We start from the raw sequence: 23,535 nt of genomic DNA, 5'->3' as shown, positions 1-23,535 counted from the left end.
TTTTAACTGTCACCAGGGGAGGGGTGTGTGGGAAGCATTACCTTTTCTTTACATTTCTCACAGTAATATGCATTACTTCCTTCCAGAATTTCTCCTCTAACAAACTGATCCAATGAAATTTCCAGGCTTTGACATGAAGTGACTCCTAGATTGAGTGCCATAAAGGCTTCCTCTCGTTCATACCTACACCAAAGAGGATAATGAAAAAGGGTTAGAGTACAATACTACAAACTCTATTGTTTCTTGGTTTAAGAGATGTCGCTTTTTGGCAATATCTTTAACAGTTAAACCCACTGCAGACATGAGGCTTATCATCTCTTTTGATGGTTTACAGAGCAATCTTAAATGTAAAAAAAGGTAAAGGTACCCCTGACCATTAGGGTCCAGTCGCAGACGACTCAGGTTGTGGCGCTCATCTCGCTCTATAGGCTGAGGGAGACAGCTTCCGGGTCATGTGGCCAGCATGACTAAGCCTCTTCTGGCAAACCAGAGCAGTGCACGGAAACGCTGTTTACCTTCCCGCCAGAGTGGTATCTATTTATCTACTTGCACTTAACACGCTTTTAAACTGCTATGTGGGCAGGAGCAGGGACTGAGCAATGGGAGCTCACCCTGTCGTGGGGGTTCGAACCGCCAACCTTCCAATCGGCAAGCCCTAGGCTCTGTGGTTTAGACCACAGTGCCACCCGCATCCCTTAATCTTAAGTGTAGAAAATCTTCATTTACACTGGCTTAAGTTAAACCTATTTCCAGCTCTGTGAAGGAAGAATATGATTCACACCACCCATTTTGCTGGCTAAATTATGCCAGATTGTGAGGCCACATGACTTAACTGCAAAGGGGTTTGGAAAAGGTCTGTCCTTGCCATGTTCCACCTCTGCCAGGCCCTCAGAATGCCTCCCTTTTTTGAGACTTCTGTCAGCAACCCTCTGGCTCAGAGAGGGTGAAAGACTTCTGCCAGCATATCCCCAACTGAGGAAGCCCAAAATCTGCCAGAAACAAACCCATTCATCCCAGAGGATCTTGAGTTTGGATTGTGCTGTAAGATGGCAGGCTATAGGCTCATGGCTCCATCCTATCCTGCCTGCAATTTCAATCCTGGTGTAGGATTTGCTGCTTAAAAACTAACCATGGTTACTATTTGAGCTTTCGTGTGCATGCACACTTCTAATGAGAATTATAAAGGCTTGAGAAATTAATTGAGAAATCTAATGTAATGCATTGACTGAGAAACAATCAGGCTCCTCTCCCATATAATCCAGGGAAGGGAGGATAGAAATGGTTGAGCCTTGAAAGAATTCTGTGCAGTTGCAGAACAGGCAGGGTTAGGACTGGGTAGGCCATATCCCATGGAATGCTGAAAGCGGCCAAATGACTGACATGGCCCTGCCTGTGGAAAGGAGAATTCCATGCCTGAATTGTGCTAATCTGGAAGAGGAAAAGTCGAGGGAGGAAATCAGCAGTGTACTTATCAAGAGCTTTTACTCCGTTAAAATGAAGTCACTGAATGGCACTAAACAAAGATGAAAACCAAGTACTTCTCCTACAGTGTTCCAGTAGTTAACTTTAAGAGTTCCTTTTCCAAGCAGGCTACCCATAACTAGGAATAACCTAGTTAAAACTCACCCACCTATGAGGACAGTCCTTGCAGATTTTCTGATCAGAGTAAATTCCCTGGAAAGTGTTCTTAAATATTTGGTCTCGTCCAATTTTCTGTAAGAGATAAAAAAAAAATGCTAATAGCAACTAACTTGTACATGAAGCGGCTTTTAATGAAAATAATTACTGTGTAATTATAACACCATAACAAACATAAAAATAACCTTGAGGTATTCATCCAACTGATCTATAAGACTTGTGAAGAACTCATAAGCATCTTGTTGTTCACGTACATAGAGCTCCTTGTTCCACATCTTGAAGATCTAAAATATAAAAATGTATTCCATAGAGTCACTGCTTTAAAATACTGAGACTCTTAAGGGAAAGCAGCAGATGCATCTTAGTTCCCTGGAAAAAGCTTGCCTCCCAGTGGAAGGAAAGGAGAACACCCCAGTTATCTGCACCACTGAATTGTGACCAATAGGGAGAACTATATGTTACAGGCGTACCTTGGAAGTCGAACAGAATCAGTTCTGGAAGTCCATTCGAATTCCAAAACATTCGGAAACAAAAGCACGGCTTCTGATTGGCTGCAGGAAGCTCCTGCAGCCAATCAGAAGCCGTGGAAGCCCTATCGGACGTTCAGCTTCCAAAAATAGTTCGGAAACAGGAACAGTCACTTCCAGGTTTGCGGCATTCAGGAGCCAAAACGTTTGAGAACTAAGCTGTTCGAAAACCAAGGTATGACTGTATATTCAAACAGATAAGAGCCCTTTTAGTATTGCTGCATTTCAGTATGTTTACACCTAAATCTACATGTTAAAAAATTTGGGGTGGGGAGAATTACCTTCCAGAAATTTTCAGGTATGTAATACTGCAGCTTGCTCTCCATTAAGTGACCAAAGAGTGACTGAACTTGATAGAACACATTGTCGTCGGGATTGTCCATGTCATCGTCAATCGAAAGCAATGCCTTTAGAAACAAATGGCAAGGAAAGTTATTGAAAATGCATCACACTGAGGAACAGTTCAGTTTTGACAGGAGCTGGTAAGAGCAGTAACCAAGGTATTTAATATTAATATTCAACATACCCAGAGCTTCCTTATTAGCTGTTCCGACCTTCAACAAGCATACTGGTTAGGAAGATGGAAGGGACAAAGAGTAGGGCCACATGGCTGGCCTCACTGAGAGGCTTCTCACTAAACTGCACTACCTCAAAGGACTGGAATTCATTCTGTCCCCTCATAGGAACTGAATGGAGGAGAGATCACAAGGCTCCCTTATCTGTTCTCCAAGCAAAGCAGAGCAAGAGCCTGGGCTTCAAATGCCACTGTGCTCCAACTATGGCCCATGTGGACCCAGAGGTATTCTTCAAAGGAAGGGGAAAGAGGGTGAGCAAGCTCCAGCTCTGTGTTTAGCCTTCAAACCTTTTCAGAAAAGAAAAGGAATCCTGCTGCTGTCTGGGAGGCTTGGGGGATGATGGAGCAATTGTGTGTGTGTGCTTCTCCTGTTGTTTTGTTTTTGGTGCTTGTGTTTGTGTGCAATTTGCTTTTCTTGTTTGGGGCTGGGTGTTCTCCTTGCTTTTAATTATTTCCAAAGTTATGCTTTTTGTCGCTGTTGGGGTGTACGTGTTTTGCCTGGTTATTATTGTGTTTATTTTGCAATGTATGTGTTTTTCTGGGGATGTTGCATGTTTGTTTTGCCTGTATTTTGTCATCTACACAAGTGTTTTGCCCGTGTGAGCGTCAACAGTTTTTATTCTGTGACCTGGGCATTTTATGGTGTCCCAGAAAGTTTTGGATTTCTAAATGTGCCTCAGAGCCAAAACTCTACCACCAAGGCTAGAGATCCCCTCATTTACTACATATGAATCTCAGCCTTGTAATTTCTGAACTAGGTAGTTTTGGATTTACCTCAGAGTTGTGGCCCATTTTCATGATTCAGTACTCCTTCCTTCCCAGAGTCCATACTATATGTGTGAAGCTAACAGGCACCCCAAAAGAATTTGCTTTAACAACAGTAAATAAAGATTACCTCGGGAAGTCCTGGCTGCATATAGAGCTGTTGGAAGACTGCATTCATGTAACATGTTGCACCTCCATTTTTTAGCCCCACAAATCCTGAAATGGATCGACCGTCTACAGGTGGGAGATACTGGAAGATAGGGAGGCAAAGAGCAGAAATTTGTAGCACAGAAGATTTAAAGCATTAATGGATATAATTATTTGAAAAACTGAATATGCAAGAGACTTTCCAAAAGTATTCATTATGCTCCCTTCCAACGCTACAATTCTATGACTCTCGTGATTTAATCCATTCTGAAGATCTGACACTTAAAGCTTCATATATACATAGCTGGAGTGAAAAAATTTACTTCCATTGAAGTAACCCACTTACATCAAATTCCTTGGAAAGAGCTGGATCAAGCTGGTGATGCATAGAGAGCAGCTCTTTTGTAATAAGCTGTAGATTTGAAGGCGAGCTATCTGCCAGCATCACCAGCACTTCATATGCTGCTAATCGGCTATTCACTGTACTGCACCTAGAAGGGAGCAAAAAGAATCTGTTCATGCTGCCTATTCAGTTTTCATGCTAGCAAGATATATCAAATGACCTACTTCCAATAGTTGCCAAAGGGAATCCAAGTAAAGTTTAATGCCCATCTGTGCAGTCCAATTTAAAAACCGTTCAGGGCATTTTTATTTCCTGGACCAGTGGATGTTATTTATTTTGCAGAGGAAGGCAAGGAATAAAAAAAAAAAGTCTGTGTGCTTATCATTCCCTCCTAAAGAAAGGCTGGTTCCGGGATATAAATAAAATGACACTTAAGCAGAAAAGTACTTAGATTTCTGCATAAAATCCCAAGCTCAGTGGCTAAGTTACACTCATAAGAGAAATTTACGAAAACAGTTGACCCAATTTCTTTGTTTCTGGGTATCGCATTCAACATTTTGAGGGAGTGATGGACTGTGATAATGCACGGGTTAGTTATACCTGCCCTACGGTTCAATAAATTGTTCAGGTGCCTTTGTGCTTCTGAAAGAGGGATTGAACTTTGCTTTTTAAAACAACTGAGCCCTTTGGATTTTGTAATGGACCGACTATAGCCATTCAAATTACGCACAGTAAAATAAATAGATCTGGAGAAGCATTTACAACATTGCTTAATAATCTTCAAGAATCTGAAATGTGATTCTCCACAGATATGGAACATCCTGTTCTAAAAATGTAATAAAGGACATGAGAGCAATATAGATGATTTATAATTAAGTAGTATTTCAATATGTTTCTTAATAGCCTCTCTCAGGAACCACATTTATTCTCAGTTATTTAATTTCTCGGCACACTCAAGCACTGCTCATGAAGTCTACTTTAATGTCTTTTTTTTTAAAGGAAATTGTTCCATTCTGCACAAAGCTGATTGACTATTCAAGGATGGTAGACCCGAGCCCTCTGTGCTTCTTTGTTTAATACAACAGAAGTCCTCATGCACTCTTTACTTTGGATGAAAGTCTTGCTGAGTGGCAGCCACACTGCCAGCTGGAGAATGGCTGTTCAGAATAATCCTAGATGCTCGGAAGAGGAAGTCATCTAATAACGGTTTGATCAAAGACGAACCTATAAAGGGAATAACACTATGTTCAATGTTGACTGTTACAGGATTTATAATAAATGATCATGCAAGAAAAAGGTGTCCAGTGAGGGATCATGCTTAAACAGGTCATAGGAAGTAGAGCTGAGAAAGGTCTTACTGGATAAATGCTGCCAGTCAGAACAGATAGCTTCACTTTGGCGGAACACAAGCCAGACTATAGCAGCTTTCACCGTATTTAAAGAGCACCGCCACCAGAGAGTTTCCCCTCCCTTTACTAAAATAACTAAGCAATGATGATCAAATGGCATCACATGCTGTTCCTGTTTTATTGTAAGCTACACATATAGCTATTGCCCTCCACACCCCAGAGAACTGTTATTCTTGTTCTAATTGTCTAGTTTATGACCAAAGCACTATGAATCAAATGTGGAAAACAGCAAATAATTTTCATTTAAGACCAATGCTATTTGAAGTATGTTCTAAGGGGGCAGGAAAGTGAGACAACCTCTGCTCACTCAGGTCTTATCCTAAGAGATTGTTGTTCATACAGTGCTACCTCTGGTTACGTACTTAATTCGTTCCAGAGGTCCGTTCTTAACCTGAAACTGTTCTTAACCTGAAGCACCACTTTAGCTAATGGGGCCTCCCGCTGCTGCTGCGCTGCCAGAGCACGATTTCTGTTCTTATCCTGAAGCAAAGTCTTAACCTGAAGCATTATTTCTGGGTTAGCGGAGTATGTAACCTGAAGCGTATGTAACCTGAGGTACCACTGTATTGGCAAATTTGCTGCATTTGCTTATTTGCCTGAAAGCTTAAACGTTGCTCCACAAAGGAAGTGAAAAACCATTCTCTTTCCACTGTGAAAATTAGAACTCTTGTTGCCCATGGCAACAAGATGCAAGCAGCCTGACCTGACATATTAGGAATTTTGGTGATCTGAAGCCTGAGCGATCTCAGCAGCGAGGAAGAAATCGCTAGGTTTAACATTGTAATGACACAACTAAGCACTGAAAGCAAGTTACCTAGCATTTCCTTCTCTGTTCCGCAAAGTGACAGGAGGGTCTTAATAAGCCTCAAATGTCCCGCCAACAGCACATTGTCAGCTTCACTGGTTTCACATTCAGCAGCACGGGTAGGTTCAAAGTTATCCAACCACGTGATCTCATCCTCCAACATAGCAGCTGGGCTAATCTTTAGTTGTTCCATTTCTGAAGCTAGGTAAGAAAAACCACATGGGTTAAGCCTACAGAACAGATGGACAAACTTAGGTTAACATTTTGTTTCATATAAAAGATATCATTTAGCTTAAAATGAACACAGAATTACTTTTTGGAAACGAAATGTCAAGACACAGGTAAACATTCCATTTGTTTTTTTAAAAAAATAGTTATTATGAAGACAAATAGCATTTTTTTGGGCTCTTCTGCCTTTCTATCACTTGCTCATACTCCTACATACATCCCCTGGTGGCAAAGAACATGAGAGCATTATCCTGCCCACTTTTCCTAGTTCTATAAAACAATGTAAAAAAAGCCAAAGTGGCTCTTGTATGTTATTTCCATCCACAAGAAAGTGGAATGCTACAATAGTTGTAGTGTGTAGTTACTTATGGTCTTGAAAAGTTAGGAAATAGTAATAATAATACTTTTATTATTTATACCCCACCCATCTGGCTGGGGTAGTACTGCTACCCATCTGTGTGCTCAGAGTCAACTACTAATCACTTGAAACAATTAGATTGCACACTAAAACCAAAGTGAAGGCCCAGGCAAACAGTTCATGAGAGAGGCAGATGATCTCTCACTTGACCTCTGACACAGAGTTTTTAGCCCATGCAAATACAGAACTACAAAAACACAAATATTGGAGGAAGGATAAGAATCCAAGAGAAACACATTTCTCTCTCTCCATAAGCGCAATCAATATTAATTCTTGACTCAACTTTGATGGGACTGTTTACTATGTGGATAAGGGGCATTTACTTACGGTACATTAAGTTTCAAGCAGTTTTTATTCCTACTACAGTACTTACATGTGAGATCGTCCAATAACTGGCATCTAAGGTCAAAGTACTCTGTACACTGGGACAAAAGCCTAAAAGCAAATTCAGGCAATTAATACTGGGGGGGGGGGGGAGAGAGAATCTCAGAAGCATGTGAAATATTTACAGAAACCTTTAATTTCCTGGGTACCATGTACACGTACAAGATGTTTATTCAGACCTAGCCAACATGATGACTTACATTCTATGCTATAAAACGAAGGTTTGCTTTTATTTTAAGTTCACAGTAATGAATTGTTTGTAATGATGATCATCATTCATCCTAGAATAATACGTTGAAATGCTATCAGCTTAAAATCCCCTTCTCTGAAAGCAGATCTAGGATTTGGTGTTCATATTTAATGTTTAGCTTTTAAAGCAAACATTGCTGCACATTCAACATCATGGACGCATATTTTCTTATTGGAAATCTAATGGTAATAGGAAGAAGGCTGAAGTTTTGTTACTGGCATGTATGTAAGTTTTAAACAGCGCAACCCCCCCCCCCCCAACACTATTGGTTTTTTCTGCATTTACTATGATCAACAAATCTACAAAGTAAGTTAGCATAGTATGCTGGCCGATGCTACTGCCTCCAAATGCTTATCCTCTCTTCATACTGGGTAGATTGTGGTTCAATGCTGCGGTATGAATCAGTAACTTCCTGGCTATCCAATTCCTATCAAGTAACCACAGGGGAAATCATAACTTCTCAGGTCACTTCTAGCACTCTTTTTTTCCTGTTTCACAAGTTTTTACTGCACTTGTCTTAAATAAGCATTTAAGACAAATGCTTATTTTTAATTCTTACATTCTCTATTGAACAAACATGCCTCCAACTTGCCTCTGGTTGACTCCTCTCATGATGCTGGTAGGTGACCAGAGCGGCAGCTGAGCAGTAAGGACGACACTCAAAAGAAATTGGTTTGGTTTTTGTATATCAGGGTGAGCTGATGTGTCTGTCTGACTGAGGGTATATAATTGGTCACAGGCCACGCGGCGAATCTGGAACAGGGCAGAAAGCACATGTCAGATCACAAAACCTGATACCACTCTCTTAGAAAACTGTTAAAACACCCAAGTTAATATCATAATTTGTCCAAGCTAGCTGAGACAGACAAGCATGTAAGGAACAGAAGTGACCATGCAGGCTCTTTCTTGAGTGGGCAGTAGGACAGCACCAAGTGGCTGTCATCCCCCAACTGCTCACTTGAGGCAGGAAAAAATGTCATCAATCCATTGCTGCTTTTGAGGCAAATCTTAGTGTCAGTTTTAAAGTGGCACATCTGTATAAAGCATGAGAAAAATGCTTGCAGTTAATTTAATTCCCAGAAGTCCAGTCCTCTAAAGAACACAGCTTTCTCATCCTAGGTACTTGCTTGCTTGAAAGTCAGTGGCATAGCCTAAGTAACTTCATCTGTAGCAAATGTTTTTCAGCTGTCACTGGCATGAGCACTTTGTCCATGCTACAGGGCAGAACATGCCCTGCTCTCTGCAAGAGAACTGCTCTGAATATAAAGGCAAGCACCTTACCTCCGCACTTGGCGAGCCAAGCAGTATGTCTATGATAAAGTCAGCAACACAAGGGAGGTTGTAAAAAGATCCTACGAAAAACACAATGTGGATTGTCACAATTTGTTTCGTGAGAAAGCACTATAGTACTTAATACTCCTAGTATTAAAATATCATTGGGAAAATCTAATAGAATCATTAGCGTTATATGGGGTTACAGTAAAATGTGGGTGCCAGATATAAGCAGAAGTTGAGAGAAAGTGAAAAGAGAGTTGGATGGTAACAAACTGGGACTGGGTCTTTGTGGCTCAATTGTATGTAGTGTCAGGAAACAATAGAAAAGCTTCACCCACTTCTCTCAAACCTACCTAGCTGCTGACTGCGGAGCTGTAGGCATGTAACTAAGAGAGACAAGGCCTCTCCTGCAATCAGTGCATCTTTGGTGGATACAGAATGCTGCCTCACACAGATCCCAGCATGCAGAGCTGTTGGTTCTCCTTCACTTCCTGAACTGCAATTGCTTCCTGCAATATGTTAACAAGTGACAAAAGATTAAAAGAAGTGTACATCTCTCATGTTAGGAATGAACGGCTACAGTTGTGATAAAGCCTTATGAGCAACACAGAGCTGAGGTCATTGCCAAATCTCAGCTGTTTCAATTCTGTTAAGTCAGTGGCATACCTGAGCTGCTAAGACGGTTACGGATCCCAACAGGGAACAGCGTGTTGCTTTCTTTTATCGGCTGACTGCTTCCCACCAGGTCAAGCCGCCCTGCAGCAGCAGCCCATGAGAGTCGCATAAAACAAGCAACTGTGGAAGTGAAGTCATTTGCTTCCATTGTCTGGGGGAGGGGGGAGAGAGAGAGAGAGAGAAAAAAAAAGAATTATTGTTCAAGATACCAATGTGTTAGGCCAGAAAAGCACTTACAGGTGACACCAAATCCAAGGAACATAGTTGGAAACAGGAGAAAAACTCTGGTTTTCTGGCAGAGTGGCATTTTTAAAAAAGGTACTAAAATTTTGCAGAGAGGATGTTTGAACTCTGCCTTTTGCAGGGCTACTGCTGCCACATTGGACCTACTTACTTGGATTGCAACCCGTGCAGCAGGAATGATCTCCTCCACTCTGATAGAAGACCTGTCTGACACAGATAGCTGGCGATAAGAGGACTTCTCTGGGGTTCCACACATTGACATCTGCCTGGAAGTCTGCCGGCTCACATTACGGAATGGGCGTGACGATAGTGTTTCCACTCCATGTTTAACAATATCGTCATCAAGAAAGGTAGGCATGGTTTGCCCAACAAGCAAAAACCTAAACATAAAAGAATTGTGCTGTTTTGAACAGTGAAGGCACTATGTACCTTAGGAAGATCAAACACTGAGCTGATTAGGGTCATGCATATCTATCTACCTTTGAAAAATCAATCACATACCTTGCCAGCTGCAGACAGATTGAATAAACTCCCTGTCTTGTTTCATAATCCACTTCTGATGGGATGGAGTCTCTCTGCATAACATTCACCACCAAACTGGAAAATAAATTTATAGATTTTTAATTCAAAAGTGTTGTTTTTTTTTAAGACAAGAAACATATAACGCATGTAGAAGTCTGCTGGTTGAAAATATTTCCCTGTATTGATGAGGATTAATTTAATGTGTTAATCACATAAAACAGAGCAGCCTCACTAACACCATCACTAAATCAGGGGGCCAGTTGACAGGCTCCACCAAATTCTGACTATCAGCGGGTGAAATGGGGGAAAGCAAGGGCTCTGGTGTAAATCAACTTCTTTCTGCACTCCACAATGTTCTGGACACCGATCCAATGACCGTGCCATCACAATAACGGCAGCACCTGTCACTTCCTTCCTTTCTGTGGTCCAAAGGCATACTCTTCTGTTGGCATGTTATGGCTCAGTTGGTTAGAGCATGGTGCTGATAATGCCAAGGTTGCAGGTTCAATCCCTGTATGGAACAGCTGCATTGCAGGGGTTTGGACTAGATGATCCTCGGGGTCCCTTCCAACTCTACCATTCTATGATTCTAAGCACACAACCACTGGAGACTAGAAATATAAGCAGCTCTCATTTGCCAGTCAAGTACTGAAGTGCAAATATGCTAAGAGATGACATTTAATACTTACAACCTTCAGCTTATTTTTAAAAATTCTAATCAACTATTTAAATTTATTATGACTTTATCAGTAGGGCATAGTCAATGCCATCTCAGTGCCTCAAACTGTCTACTCCCATTCAAAGTTAAGTGCAGATTCAATGGTCAAATGGCATAGTACTATCTATTATCCAGAACTCTTTGACAAAGCATTTTCTGCAAACACCTTAACAGATTCTGGGAGGACAGCACCAACCACTGAAAGCAGTATTGAAAAAGCAAGGATATCCAGGCTGCACTGCAGTTTTGGCACCTCTTTGCGTAGGATGTGCGAAGAAAGGCTTATGGAAGTGGAAAGCTAACAGGAAAAAAACCCTTGCTGCAATTTATTCAACATCATACACACAAAGGCAAACTACCTAGTGCAATTTATGCTATCCCCCCAGTATTTGGAATAGCTGCTCAAATAATACTATTGAGAGCACCATTTACAGTATTTATACTGGTATTAAATGTATACTAAGTTGAGAATGCTTAAAGGCTAGTTCTCGCACAGCTGGAAGGTTCCACTTCAGAATATTTCTTTCAACTAACCTCAAGCCACCTGCTCTGAGAAAATTTTCGCAGAAAGATTTGGCACAATTTCTTGCCATTTCATCATCCGCTGTAGGCATTAGCTTGGAACTCAGGACCTGAAAAATATTCAGACTTTAGGTAAGTGGCAAAGTTTTAATGGAGGAATACACTAAACCCCTCTCTCACCCACAGGCAAAGTATGCTCAGCTAGGCAGGAATTCATATTACACTCTAACACTGCTACTCAGAATTAACTCACCATCCTATGGCACTTGGACATCTGAATTCAATGAGACCTTTCAATAATGTTAATTAATTCTTTTATCAACACCTGTCATATAAGTAAGAACATTAACACAGTCAGAGGTCCTTGAATACTAACAAAGCTTTCACGAAGTGTGTTTCAAGTCCCATGACAATCCCTTTCATTTCAAGAGAGAAGTTATGGCATATTTACATAGTATGTAAAAAGAATGGAAGATAAGGAACTACAAGGTGGTGAGGGACCTGGTAAACAGATGTTTAGGTGGTTGCAAGAGAGTGGGATCACTACTATGGAAACCATGCAAAAATAACCTAACAGTGGACCACTGGAAACACAGTGTCACTACAGCAGAGTTTCATCTTAAGAGAATTCAATGACTCCTTTTTATTTGCTAGCACTGTGTGTATTCTGCATGTTGGCATGCGGTTGCAGGTGTTTTGTGTGTTTTTGTTTTTTGTTAGTCTGGGCTGCTTTTTATTACCTGCCTTTCCCCCTTTGGGGGATGGAGGGTTTTACATGTTTGTTTTGCCAGCTTTGTTTTGTGTGTGCTGGCATCACCCCATTTTTCTTCTGTGAAATGGGTATATTGTGGCATCCATTATATTTTTGAGTTTTCCAGGCGTGCCTCAGGACTCAAAATGTTTTGAGGACCCAAGCACTAAACTATAGTTTAGCACTAAATGGATGAGTCTCAACAGATCACTGGGTTCACAGACTGCTTTTCCTCTCTCCTCCTCAGTGTTTGTTGACACTTGCCTAAGTCAATTTTAGTATTATGGTGTAAACCAGGTCGCTGACTGGTGGCCTAGTTTCATACAGAAAACTTTCCCAACTCTACCTGGAGATGCCAGGGACTGAACACGGGGTCTTCTACATGCAAAACAAAACAATTGTTATTTGACCCTACCCCACACTTCCATGCCAATTTACTCTTACCTCAAGATTGTAAAGTACTCTAAAAGTAGACATCCCTGGGGCAAAAGACCTGAAAAGACTTTCAAGTATTGAAGTAGCACTAGGCTGGTGTTGATGCTTTGTAGACAAAGAAGGCGACTTTGAAGACTGGGCGTTTGATTCAGAGAGTAATGTTTTCTGAGAAAAGAATAAGCACAGAGAAATACAAATAAGAAGGCAGTTCTGATATAACATGGTTATATAGCCATGACAGCTAGTCTTCAGAGTCCTGAACTTCCTAAAAGTAATGAAATCTCCTGCAGGCACCTTTTGCTATACTCTGTACCAGGGACAGAGGACTCATGGCCCTCCCAATATCGTTGGATTACAAGTCCATCCCTGACTACTGGTGCAGCCAACTCAGGCTGATGGGAAATTTGACATCTGGAGTGCCACAGATTCCCCATCCCTATTCAATACCATAAAAAGGTAAAGGTAAAGGGACCCTGGACCATTAGGTCCAGCCGCAGATGACTCTGGGGTTGCGGCGCTCATCTCGCTTTATTGGCTGAGGCAGCCGGCGTACAGCTTCCAGGTCATGTGGCCGGCATGATTAAGCTGCTTCTGGCGAACCAGAGCAGCACATGGAAATGCCGTTTACCTTCCCGCTGGAGCGGTACCTATTTATCTACTTGCACTTCGTGCTTTCGAACTGCTAGGTGGGCAGGAGCAGGGACCGAGCAATGGGAGCTCACCCTGTCACGGGAATTCGAACCACCGACCTTCTGATCGGCAAGCCCTAGGCTCTGTGGTTTAACCCACAGCGCCACCCATGTCCCTATTCAACACCATAAAGAACTATAAAATACAATCTGTAGATTTTTACAAAGTTTATGCCACACCCTTCTTTTTTGATGCACCCCAGTGTAAATACCATTTCTCTTTAGCATTTTTTGTAATTTACATTATTATTTTTTCATAGCTGGCATCCATCTGTCTTGGGAGACAATGGAGGAGTGTGCCTTTTGGGGTTAAGTAAAACTGTTGGATGGTTGCAGCGCAGGAAATATGGGAGAGACATGTTTTGTGAATGCCAGATTAATTTTAACATAGTTTGCTAACTTCTATGAAACATGTTTAGGACCCAATGACTATTTGCTACTATCCTATATAGGTAGGTAGGCCAGCCATCCTTAAGGGTGAATGCTAAATGAGCCTGTGGCTTAGGAACTTTACAAGTAACAGATTCTGCGCCAACTTTACAGACGAAACTAGCAAGCTAATACATGGCTATGCTAACATGGCATTTTCCTGCCCCAGTGGTGATAAGCACATTAGCCATGCTATCTGAATCCCTAGAAGGAAAGTAATGTGTGCCAAGCAAAGGAAATATTTTCCCCCTGTCAAAGCAACACATCATTAATAATAAGAGAAATAAAATTAATTTAGCCAGAGATGGTTCAATTCTTGCTCCACAATGGCTAGCGTTTCCCCAGCATTTTATAATGCCTACAATGTAACACCCCACCTATTTCTTTCTCCATTCCTTTCAATCCCAATCTCAATCAGTAAAACTAGACTATGATTGTGTAGTTAACAGAAAAATATATACCTTTCGTCCAAGAGAATCTAGCTGATCAAGAGATTCCTGAATAGCTGGGTCAGTAGGAATCAGCAAAAGAAGCCTCCGTACTCTCAAAGTAATCCTGAAGAATACAAGAGACATATAATGTACTCAATTTCTGCTGGGGTGGACACTATGTCTACTTGTAAATTCTTCCAAAATTATTATTATTTTTTGCAGCCACAGTATTTCTACAGTGTCTTCAATAACACTACTTACCTTGGCTCTTCTAGGTTCGCAAGCTGGTACAGCATATCAAACACATTACACACAAGAGCCATTACCACTCCAGGGAGGGATTTTTCCTGAGGATTAAGAACACACAATTAACTTCCCTATTTCTTAAGCAATTTGTTAGGGTTCTCAATTTTTAAAAATTGAGCGATATAAATTGAAAACCTGGCCTAGGGATATCAGCTACTTGTCAACACAAGGCACTGAATCCTGTATACTACTTCTCTCTCTCTCACTCACACACACACACACAAAACTGCAGTGTTGACCTGAAATTCTGCTAAAGAAACCACAGCTTCACATTTCCAATCCTTTTAACTTTTATGTACAGAGTAAACCAAAACATTACACCTTGGAATTCTAAACTGTGTCATCAAATATAATGAACAGCAGCAGGGAGGATGCTTTCTACTTTTTCCATTTCTGTTTACAGTTAAACTACTGTACTTCAAACTATTCAGATGCATTCATTTCTGAAATGATCACTGAAATCCCGTGTTCATCAAAATCAGATGATAAAACCAGAAAGGTGTGCTAGCAGTTCCTGCTGGATTTATCAAGCATCTCAATTCGACTGGGAAAAGTGCAGGGTCAGTGTAAGTAACTGCATGTAGCACCAGCTCACTTCAGTCTTTCCAACTGATTTTCAATGTCTGACAAACTAATTTTATAAAGATCTGAATCATGAATGACCAATGCAGGGTACAGAGAAATGGAAGATACTGGAAATCATTTTTAAAGTGGAAAGAAACCAACTTAAAATTTATTATTATTATTATTATTATTATTATTATTATTATTATTATTATTATTATTATTTATTTATTTGTACCCCGTCCAACTGGCTGAGTTTCCCCAGCCACTCTGGGCGGCTCCCAATCGAGTGTTAAAAACAATACAGCATTAAATATTAAATACTTCCCTAAACAGGACTGCCTTCAGATGTCTTTTAACAATAGGATAGCTGCTTATTTCCTTGACATCTGATGGAAGGGCGTTCCACAGGGCGGGTGCCACTACCAAGAAGGCCCTCTACCGAGAAAAAAGTGTCTTTGTGTGTGTGAAATCTATATTTACTTCCCCCATGTTGTACCTGTTCCATTGCATATGATGAACTGAAGACATTACTACTGTTGCTGGAGCTAGTGGAGGAATCGGCAGAGCTTGCTGATGGGGTTCCACTTCCTGATGTCTTTACAGTAAGTGCTTGTTCTTCAGAAAAGCCCAACTGGTGAAGTAGCTTTTGATCTTTATTCACTGTTAGCTGAAATACAATATCTTTTCTTAGCCTCTGCAAACCGTACACATCTAGAATATTGGTAAAATCATCCTAACATACCAAACTGTCATTTGCAAATATCTGTATGTTTTCCACAGGAGCATTCAACAGCTTTGCTATCTTCCATCTGACACTCCCTATGATCTCATTGCTATGAGCCTGCAAAAATGAAGTGGAAGTTAGTTCATTCATGTTCTTAGTTCTAGGAAGTATTATTAGATAGAAACAAGTGACCCATAAGGGAAAAGCGCATGAAACTTTTCCACATTATCCTGCAAGCCCCATTTACTCAGCATACCCTTGATATATATATAATATATGTGTGTGTGTTATTATAAAAATACACTCAAAACATATTATTTAGCACATCCCAATGCTATTATATTCTTTGAATCAACACCCAACTCCCTTTTGGCTGAGAATTTTCACACCTTAAATATGAGTATTTCAAAATGCAATAAAATTGCAAGAGCATACCTCTACTGTAAAGGTATCTTTGGTAGATTCATACGTAACATTAAGTGTTAAAAGATGTCCATGAAAGGAGGCACCGTGAGGTAGAATAGTACGTGGAACAGAGTAAAGGTCCTACGGAAAGAAAGTGGTAAAAATGACCAAGGAACAAATGATCAAGGAACAATTTAACATGTAAACTGGCATAAGCTGATCAACGGAACATTTTTATCTGTGTTTTAGCTGTCACAATGATGCGTCCATTATACAGCAAAGCCTTCCCCAACCTGGTCCGCTCCAGATATTTTAGACTACATCATCACTGCCCATGCTGGCTGGGATCCAGTGGCAGAACATCTCCTTTGTATGCAGAAGGTCTCTGGTTTAATTCCCAGAAGCTCCAGCTGGGGCTGGGAATGCTCCTGCTGTGAAATCATGAAGAGCCACTGCCAGTCAGTATAGACAGTAATGAGCTAGAAGAACCAATGGCTTGGCATGGCGTAAGGCAGCTTCCTACATTCGGTTCCTAGGTGGCGCTGGCAGTAGTTGCATCTCATAGCACCTGGAACGTACCAGAAAGCTGATGACATAGCACATGCAACTTAACATTACTATTAAAACTCCCACCCTCTTGACAGGCTCAACCTTTGTGTCTGTCACAGGGTGTGGCCCCCAAAATGTGAGACGGTATGCCAAAGGCCATGCAACTCCAAGTCCATGCCTTTGCCACTGCACTGTTCCTGGGTCTTGTCCCTCAACGAGTCAGCTTGGTGCTGCATGGCCTGTGGGTGGAGAGGGTTGCAGTGGTCCAGAATGGAGATCTTCTCTCCAGCCTGCTCCTAGATCATTCAAAGGAGACCCAATTTCGAGTAAAGCTCAGTGTTCTCATTCACTTGGGTAGTAAGCAGGGCCCATGATCAAGGAGCAGGATCCGATCACTGCGTGCTACTGTTGTTGCAGTGGGCTGTTAAGGGGTTGTAGTAGTAGTTGTTATTATTATGACTTCTTGGTCATCTTCCAAGGTATAAATTTCCTCCCAAAACTTGCCAGACTGGGGCTCCAGGACCAGTTCACTAGATCACTTGCCCTGCCACAGTTCAGCCAAATACAAAAACAGCCACCACTAATAAAACTGTAGCCTTTTCAATCAAGTTCTGCATTGGTTCTCATCCTCCTCACTCTCTGATGCAGCCCAAATCTTGCTTGCTTAAACAATGAGTCTACAGTGGGATGTGTGTGTTATTGGGTTGTTGTTTTTATTTTGATTATGTATTTTGTGGTTTTATATTTTGATTTTATTTTGTAAACCACCTTGAGACCTTTGGGTCTCAAGGCAAATAATTTTTTTTTTAGTATAAACACCAACAACTGGGAAACACTGGCTTGTGAGCACTCCAGTTGGAGAACAGCCTTTACCAAAGGTGTCATGGGCTTTGAAGGCACCCGGACTCACAACGCAATGGAGAAATGTGCTAAGAGGAAGGCACGCTTGGCAAATCCACACCATGATCAACTCCCGCCCGGGAACCAACGTCCCCACTGTGGAAGGACGTGTGGGTCCAGAATTGGCCTCTACAGTTACTTACGGACTTATTGTTAAAACCGTGTTTATGGAAGACAATCTTACTCAGCTACAAATGATCACCAAAGAAGAAGATAGGGCGGTATATAAATTCAACAAATAACAACAACAACAACAACAAACTGAACTTGAAGCCTAAACTTAGCATTGCACTTACTGGGCTACTCAAACTAAAGGGACACAGGTACCAAAATTAAGACTTTTTTTTTTTTACCTCTATAGTGATGACGTAGCGTTCTGCCAACAGCAGCAGTCTCTCAATTATCACAAGCTTCGTTGACCTGGAGATTGCAATCAAAATAAATGGCAGACAGTTGGGTGAGACCTCAGTTGAGCTCCTGGAAAATACCTACCAGCCTGACAAAAGCCACCAACACTGTGGCCACTATCTGATAGGTGGCCCAAACAAATTTCTCACTATCAAGGAGTATGCAGAAGCTGGAACTAAGTTTCAAGGTGGCAACAGTCAAGGAGTTAATTTATTCACTTAACATTGAATGCTGGGGAGAAATGTGTGGCTGCCACTCCCCCCCCCCCATCACCTCAGTAACATTTGATTTTAAAAAGAGGAAGTGTGATGTGATGTCTTCACACTGTTTCGCTGTACCTGCTCCTCATTACACAATGAAGTGAAGCAGAGCCAGAGAAATTCCTGAACTGGGTCATATCATATTATGCATTCCAAGTAACCACAGGTTAGTGGTGAAGCAGCAAGGAGAAAAAAAAATCTTCCTTAACACATACTTCCAACCCTAGTTTTGCTTAGCGAAATAAAAGAATGGAGGAGTATAAGTAGTAAACTCAGTCCAGTTTTTCCTAAACTTTTGTTATTTGGGGCCCACATAATTCAAAGATAAACCTGGCAACACACTTTATTATTTCACCTGAAAAAGGCTTAAAAAGTGAGGTACAACATACATTTTAAAGAAATGTTACCGGGGAAGAAGGTGTGAGAGAAGAGCCAAGAACAAGACAGCGCTGCAGATTATTGCAGTTTTTGATGCTGTTTTATACCTCCAATTTGCCCTCCTTCCCCTCAGGGCCAGGGGGAATGTGGTCAGCGCTTTAGGGAAATAGCACCAGCTTCTGCACTTGGCTGTATTCCTGGACCAATTAATCTTTTCATTTAATTAATTAATTAATTAATGTATTTATATCTCACACCTTTCTGTGGTAACAGTAAACTCAAGGCAGCTTACAAATAAAAATACAGATGAGACCAAACAGCAGTAGAAACAGCATGACAGAAGCCATATCAGCAACAGAGAACATTTAGATTTAAGAATTTTACAGTGCTGTTGCTGGTAAACTGCAGCCTCACTGTAGACTTCTCCCACTTACATAAATGACTACTATGCTGTTGTACATCCCCTGAGAAATACGACTAATACCAACTTTGATCTTCTTTAAGCAGCTGTCCAAATCAGTTTAATGGAAGTGCACATTATTTGTTCCATGATTACTACACTTGTTTAATACAGGAACAACACCTCTTTTTTGGAATTGGAACAGAGCACCACTTGATTTTCCAAAAGGTAAACTTAAGGTATATTGTATTGTGCTGTGTTGTATTATTTTCCTTCTCATCACAGGCCAGCATAAGTTGAGCAAACCTAAAAAAAGTGTTTACTCATCACTTCTTTTTATAACCAGAGACTTGCATCACCCTTCTGGCAACTACCTTCTGCAGTGAATCCTATTGCAAGGTATTTAAAAACAAAAAAAAAAACCAGAAACATTCATTTGTGGGGACAAATACACTGAATGAACCTATCCTTTGTAAAGTGTTTTATGTATGATGAAGCTGTGGGTGCCAGCAGCCTTTCAGTGCAAGTTCTAATTTCGGTAGTTTCTTTGGCCCATATCCATTTCACACAGAGACAAGAATACCTGGTCCAGATGTATGGTCCAGATAGTGGATCAGGAATGTGAGCTACGAGACTCCTCATTACTAAGGTTTCTTTGAACACAAGCAAGTTGGGCAAACTGTGGTTACAGCTAACCACATTAGCATGATCTAAAGAGGATTTCATACCATGGTTTAGCAAGGCACGGTTATGGAAAACTTGGAACTGAAGGAATGTGTAAGCCTTCAGCATATTCCCAGTCCTCTAAATCATGGTTATCTTGAACAAACCAACTTAGATCATATTTATCTCTTCCTAAACCAAAATCTTACCTGTATGGAGACTGTACCGATGTTGCCACAGTAGGCATCGCAGTTGCTGTTAGCATTTTGGTAGCTCTGGTGACAGCATGTGTCAGCGTTGGACCACCAAGTGCTGAACTGGCTGCCTAGAATGAAAGCAACATCATGCTATTTCTGGATTACAAGTAAGGCCACGTAATGGTGGGGCAACTTTTCAGCACTGAGAACCTAAACTCTGCCTTTTATCTGCAAAGTAATTTGCTAGCGCCAAGGCACAGCAGACAGACATCTCTACAAGCCTTCATTTTAATGATATTCAGGAAAGGCTACTCCCTGTGAATGCTCTATCTAGTTAAAACGTTTGAGGGTTGTATCCAAGGCAAGGAAACAGGTAAAAGATCTCTGACCCTAGGCTCCTGGCTCCAGTTCCAACCATGGCAAGAGATAGAGATGGTAAAGGGCTTTCTGTGCAGTACAAGGTGGAATGCTGGAAATTATTTTATAATTATGTAAGAAGAATAAAATACAACTGGACTTTTTTTTTAAAAAAAGGATTGACACTTACTTCTAATCTTGTATAACAATCCGCAATGAATTTCTTATGAAGTGACACCGAATCCTGAAAGAATGAAAAGTATTAAACAATATTAAAAACATTAATTCACACACATGCAGAGAGAGCAAGAGTACATACAGAGAACTGCTACTATAAACATATTACTGAATTTAAGCATGAGCATGGGCAGGAGAAAGAATGTTGGTAATACGAAAACTTACACGGTCCATTTCTCTATTCAGACAACCAAAACTATGGCTTGCCATTATGAATGAACAGCAGCAAGCAAACGCGCACGCACACACACACACTTCCCCTTCCCTCTTCCTTCCTATGCAAAGAAGCATGCAGATGCAAAGAACTTCAACTTTGAATCAGTGACAAGTTAACTTCAACTTCAAATCGGTGACAAGCTAATAGTTTGTAGTTTCATACAAATGCAGCAAACTATCAATTGTCAACAGGTGGAAGCTACTAATCTCTTTCCTCTGTGCATACAAAGAAAGAGGTGTGAATTGCACATCTCAGGGGCAATACATGCAAGGTGGAAGAGTGAGGACAGGGACACAACCTCTGCCTTGCCACCCTCCTTGAGCTGGAGGAGTAACTTCTTCTGCAGCAGAGAGCCTGCTCTACTCATTTTGGCAACCTGTGAGATTTAGAATCCTTGAAAATCACACGAGGAACCCACATAAATAGAGCAGGCTCTCCTCTGCAGAAGCAGCTATCCCTCCAAGTGATGGAGAGCAATGAGGATGGGGTGTCCACATGGAGCTACCAGGTCAGTCTTCGCTGCCTACTCTCACATGTTCTTTTAACACAGATGCCGAACACTGGGTTAGGATCGTCAGAAGGTAGCCTACATCTCAACTTCTGGGAAAAGTACAGCCACCAAAACAATTCAGAGTTGTTACCTTCTTTAATCTTGGATTTAGATTGATGTAACTATAGTTTATTATTAGCTGAATAGCTTCATTTGCTATTTCTTCATCAGGTGACTCCATTGCGATCTTCCAAATAAAATCCATTCCTATTAATTCCAGTTTTTCTACATGCTAGACAAAATAAAAGAGAGAGAGAGATTAAGATTGTTAGCACCAGATCAGAGTACACTATTGAAATATTTCACATGTTGCAGAGCTTTATCCTATCACAAACTGAAGATACTATTATTACTACTAGTAATATGAGTACAAATAAGGACTCCTCTAGTTATGTTGGTTAATCCTAGAAAAATCCCCTCCCTCCCAGGCATGCAGAAGCAAAGAATTTAACTGTGCTCATGGACTGTCTCATATGAGTAAGTTAAAGAAAACTGATCTGAGCCCTAAACTTAACCTTGGCTTAGGACAAATTAATGTACTATAGTAGGGTTGCCATATTTCAAAAAGTAAAAACCAGGGCACCCCAAAATTGTTGAGATTATTTAAAGGAACCCCCCAAAATTGTTGAGCTTTTGTTAGGGGAAAAAATACGATTTTTTTTTAATTGACTTGCCTAAGATCCAGGACAAAGTGCTGCCTTTCAGAAATTTCCCCAGATATCAATTCCGCCTTTGAAATCCCAGTAATATCAGGGAAAATCCGTAACTATAGATTTGAAGAGCCACATTCTAACTGCCACTTCCCAATGGTCACTATTTTATAGTTGACACTATTTTACAAATAAACTTGCCAGCTGTGACCTATGAACTGCACTGGAACAAGTTTATAGAAAGCTGCTTACCAGCTGAGTTCCTTGACGTTTCAATCGATGATCACAGAGGTTCACATTTTCAAAAAAGGTCTTAAACAAACCAAAACCTGTTTTTAAAAATTAACATTTTAAAGGAATTCTGCTATTTTCATTAAAACAAACACAGAAACATTACTCATGCAAAATAAAATTTCAAGTCTGACTTCATTAGTCTCTGAAGCTGTTTGCAATCTTCAGCAATTATCAAGCCCCCCAAATTTTATTCTAAGATATCAAAATTATACAGAAGGTTGATAAAACAAAAATACTTACATACCATTCATAGTGATTTCATAAGACTCCAATTTAAGAATTTTTTCTTTAAAAAGCTGCTGCTGCACATCACTCTCGAGATCGTGCTGCCCCTTTGTAAACCATTCAAAGCACATCTGTGAAAAGAGTTTACACTATGGTTCACATTCGGTTTTTAAATGATATATTTTACATTGCTCTAAAATATCCGACACACTATGGTTTACTCCACGCACCAGAATTTGTTCGGGGATTGCTAACTATTTAAGAAAACTCTAGTATCAGTACGATTGAGAATTAAAAGTAATTTTTGTCTATTCTGATAGCCCCTCAAACATTCATAATAGTACTTTATTTTTCTACAGATTTGTGAAACGATTTTGTTTTCCTGGTGTGTTTTGATTTTAGCCCAAATCATCTTTAGGATACATTGTTTCCAAGTAAATTAGTGCTACATTTATTCCAAGGACATTCAACAGCAGCATCTCACCTCTCGATCTAGCTCACAAACATCTTGGCCTGTCACAAGGCATTCCCAGATTTCCCGAGCACGATTCCATCCTAAGTATAGTGTAGCTTCTTGGAGGAAAAATGCCAGAAATTTGAGGTGTGCCTCCAAGTACTGAAAAGGAAGCAAACACAAACTGCATTTAACATTTCCGAACAGACCTTTATGAAACGTTTTGTAAAGTTAAGGTTTCAGAGATTTAAGCTCTCTGCCTCAGCAAAGAGACAAGGTGCTTCTATACAGGGCTATCCCCAAATGATGTGGTTTTTAACGTCACAAGTTTGCTTACCTCCCGATACGTGTATCGGCAATCCACTAAGGTTGCTCCTGACAGGCCCCCAGGACCTGCCACGGATGCGGCCAATCGGTGGCATGCTATTAAGCTGCTGGTCACCAGCTTCACTATTTCAAAGTTTTTCTTCAGATCCTGAATAATGCTCTTGGCAAAAGTATTGGAGAAGATGTGTTAAGCAGAGCGTTTACACCATGCGCAATTAGACTTTCAAGGCTTGAATACAAGTTTCCCTCGCTGCATCCCCCTGGCCATCTATTCAATCAGGGCCTCGAA

General features: G+C 40.8%; 1 protein-coding gene across 1 annotated transcript in view; it reads right to left on the bottom strand.

The window, feature by feature from the left end:
• Nucleotides 1-23,535, bottom strand: part of USP24 (ubiquitin specific peptidase 24) — a 73,613-nt gene that overhangs the window by 18,213 nt on the left and 31,865 nt on the right. Inside the window, exons 17-46 of the mRNA XM_033152025.1 lie at nt 23,257-23,406; nt 22,950-23,081; nt 22,485-22,596; nt 22,199-22,275; nt 21,388-21,528; nt 20,483-20,536; nt 19,948-20,063; nt 17,983-18,049; nt 16,211-16,321; nt 15,794-15,892; nt 15,548-15,718; nt 14,440-14,525; nt 14,209-14,302; nt 12,639-12,794; nt 11,456-11,553; nt 10,183-10,278; nt 9,833-10,061; nt 9,430-9,589; nt 9,117-9,272; nt 8,770-8,840; nt 8,081-8,241; nt 7,228-7,289; nt 6,218-6,409; nt 5,101-5,218; nt 3,998-4,142; nt 3,635-3,754; nt 2,447-2,572; nt 1,824-1,922; nt 1,631-1,713; nt 42-183 (exon numbers count right to left, since the gene is read on the bottom strand). Coding sequence (XP_033007916.1) covers nt 42-183; nt 1,631-1,713; nt 1,824-1,922; nt 2,447-2,572; nt 3,635-3,754; nt 3,998-4,142; nt 5,101-5,218; nt 6,218-6,409; nt 7,228-7,289; nt 8,081-8,241; nt 8,770-8,840; nt 9,117-9,272; nt 9,430-9,589; nt 9,833-10,061; nt 10,183-10,278; nt 11,456-11,553; nt 12,639-12,794; nt 14,209-14,302; nt 14,440-14,525; nt 15,548-15,718; nt 15,794-15,892; nt 16,211-16,321; nt 17,983-18,049; nt 19,948-20,063; nt 20,483-20,536; nt 21,388-21,528; nt 22,199-22,275; nt 22,485-22,596; nt 22,950-23,081; nt 23,257-23,406 — 3,624 coding nt within the window. The remainder of the gene's footprint in view (nt 1-41; nt 184-1,630; nt 1,714-1,823; nt 1,923-2,446; nt 2,573-3,634; nt 3,755-3,997; nt 4,143-5,100; nt 5,219-6,217; nt 6,410-7,227; nt 7,290-8,080; nt 8,242-8,769; nt 8,841-9,116; nt 9,273-9,429; nt 9,590-9,832; nt 10,062-10,182; nt 10,279-11,455; nt 11,554-12,638; nt 12,795-14,208; nt 14,303-14,439; nt 14,526-15,547; nt 15,719-15,793; nt 15,893-16,210; nt 16,322-17,982; nt 18,050-19,947; nt 20,064-20,482; nt 20,537-21,387; nt 21,529-22,198; nt 22,276-22,484; nt 22,597-22,949; nt 23,082-23,256; nt 23,407-23,535) is intronic.

The sequence above is a fragment of the Lacerta agilis genome, chromosome 6 (genome assembly GCF_009819535.1).
Source record: "Lacerta agilis isolate rLacAgi1 chromosome 6, rLacAgi1.pri, whole genome shotgun sequence".
In the NCBI taxonomy this organism is placed as follows: domain Eukaryota; kingdom Metazoa; phylum Chordata; class Lepidosauria; order Squamata; family Lacertidae; genus Lacerta; species Lacerta agilis.
The sequence above is the reverse complement of the archived record's forward strand: the minus strand, read 5'-3'. Positions and strand labels throughout refer to the sequence as shown.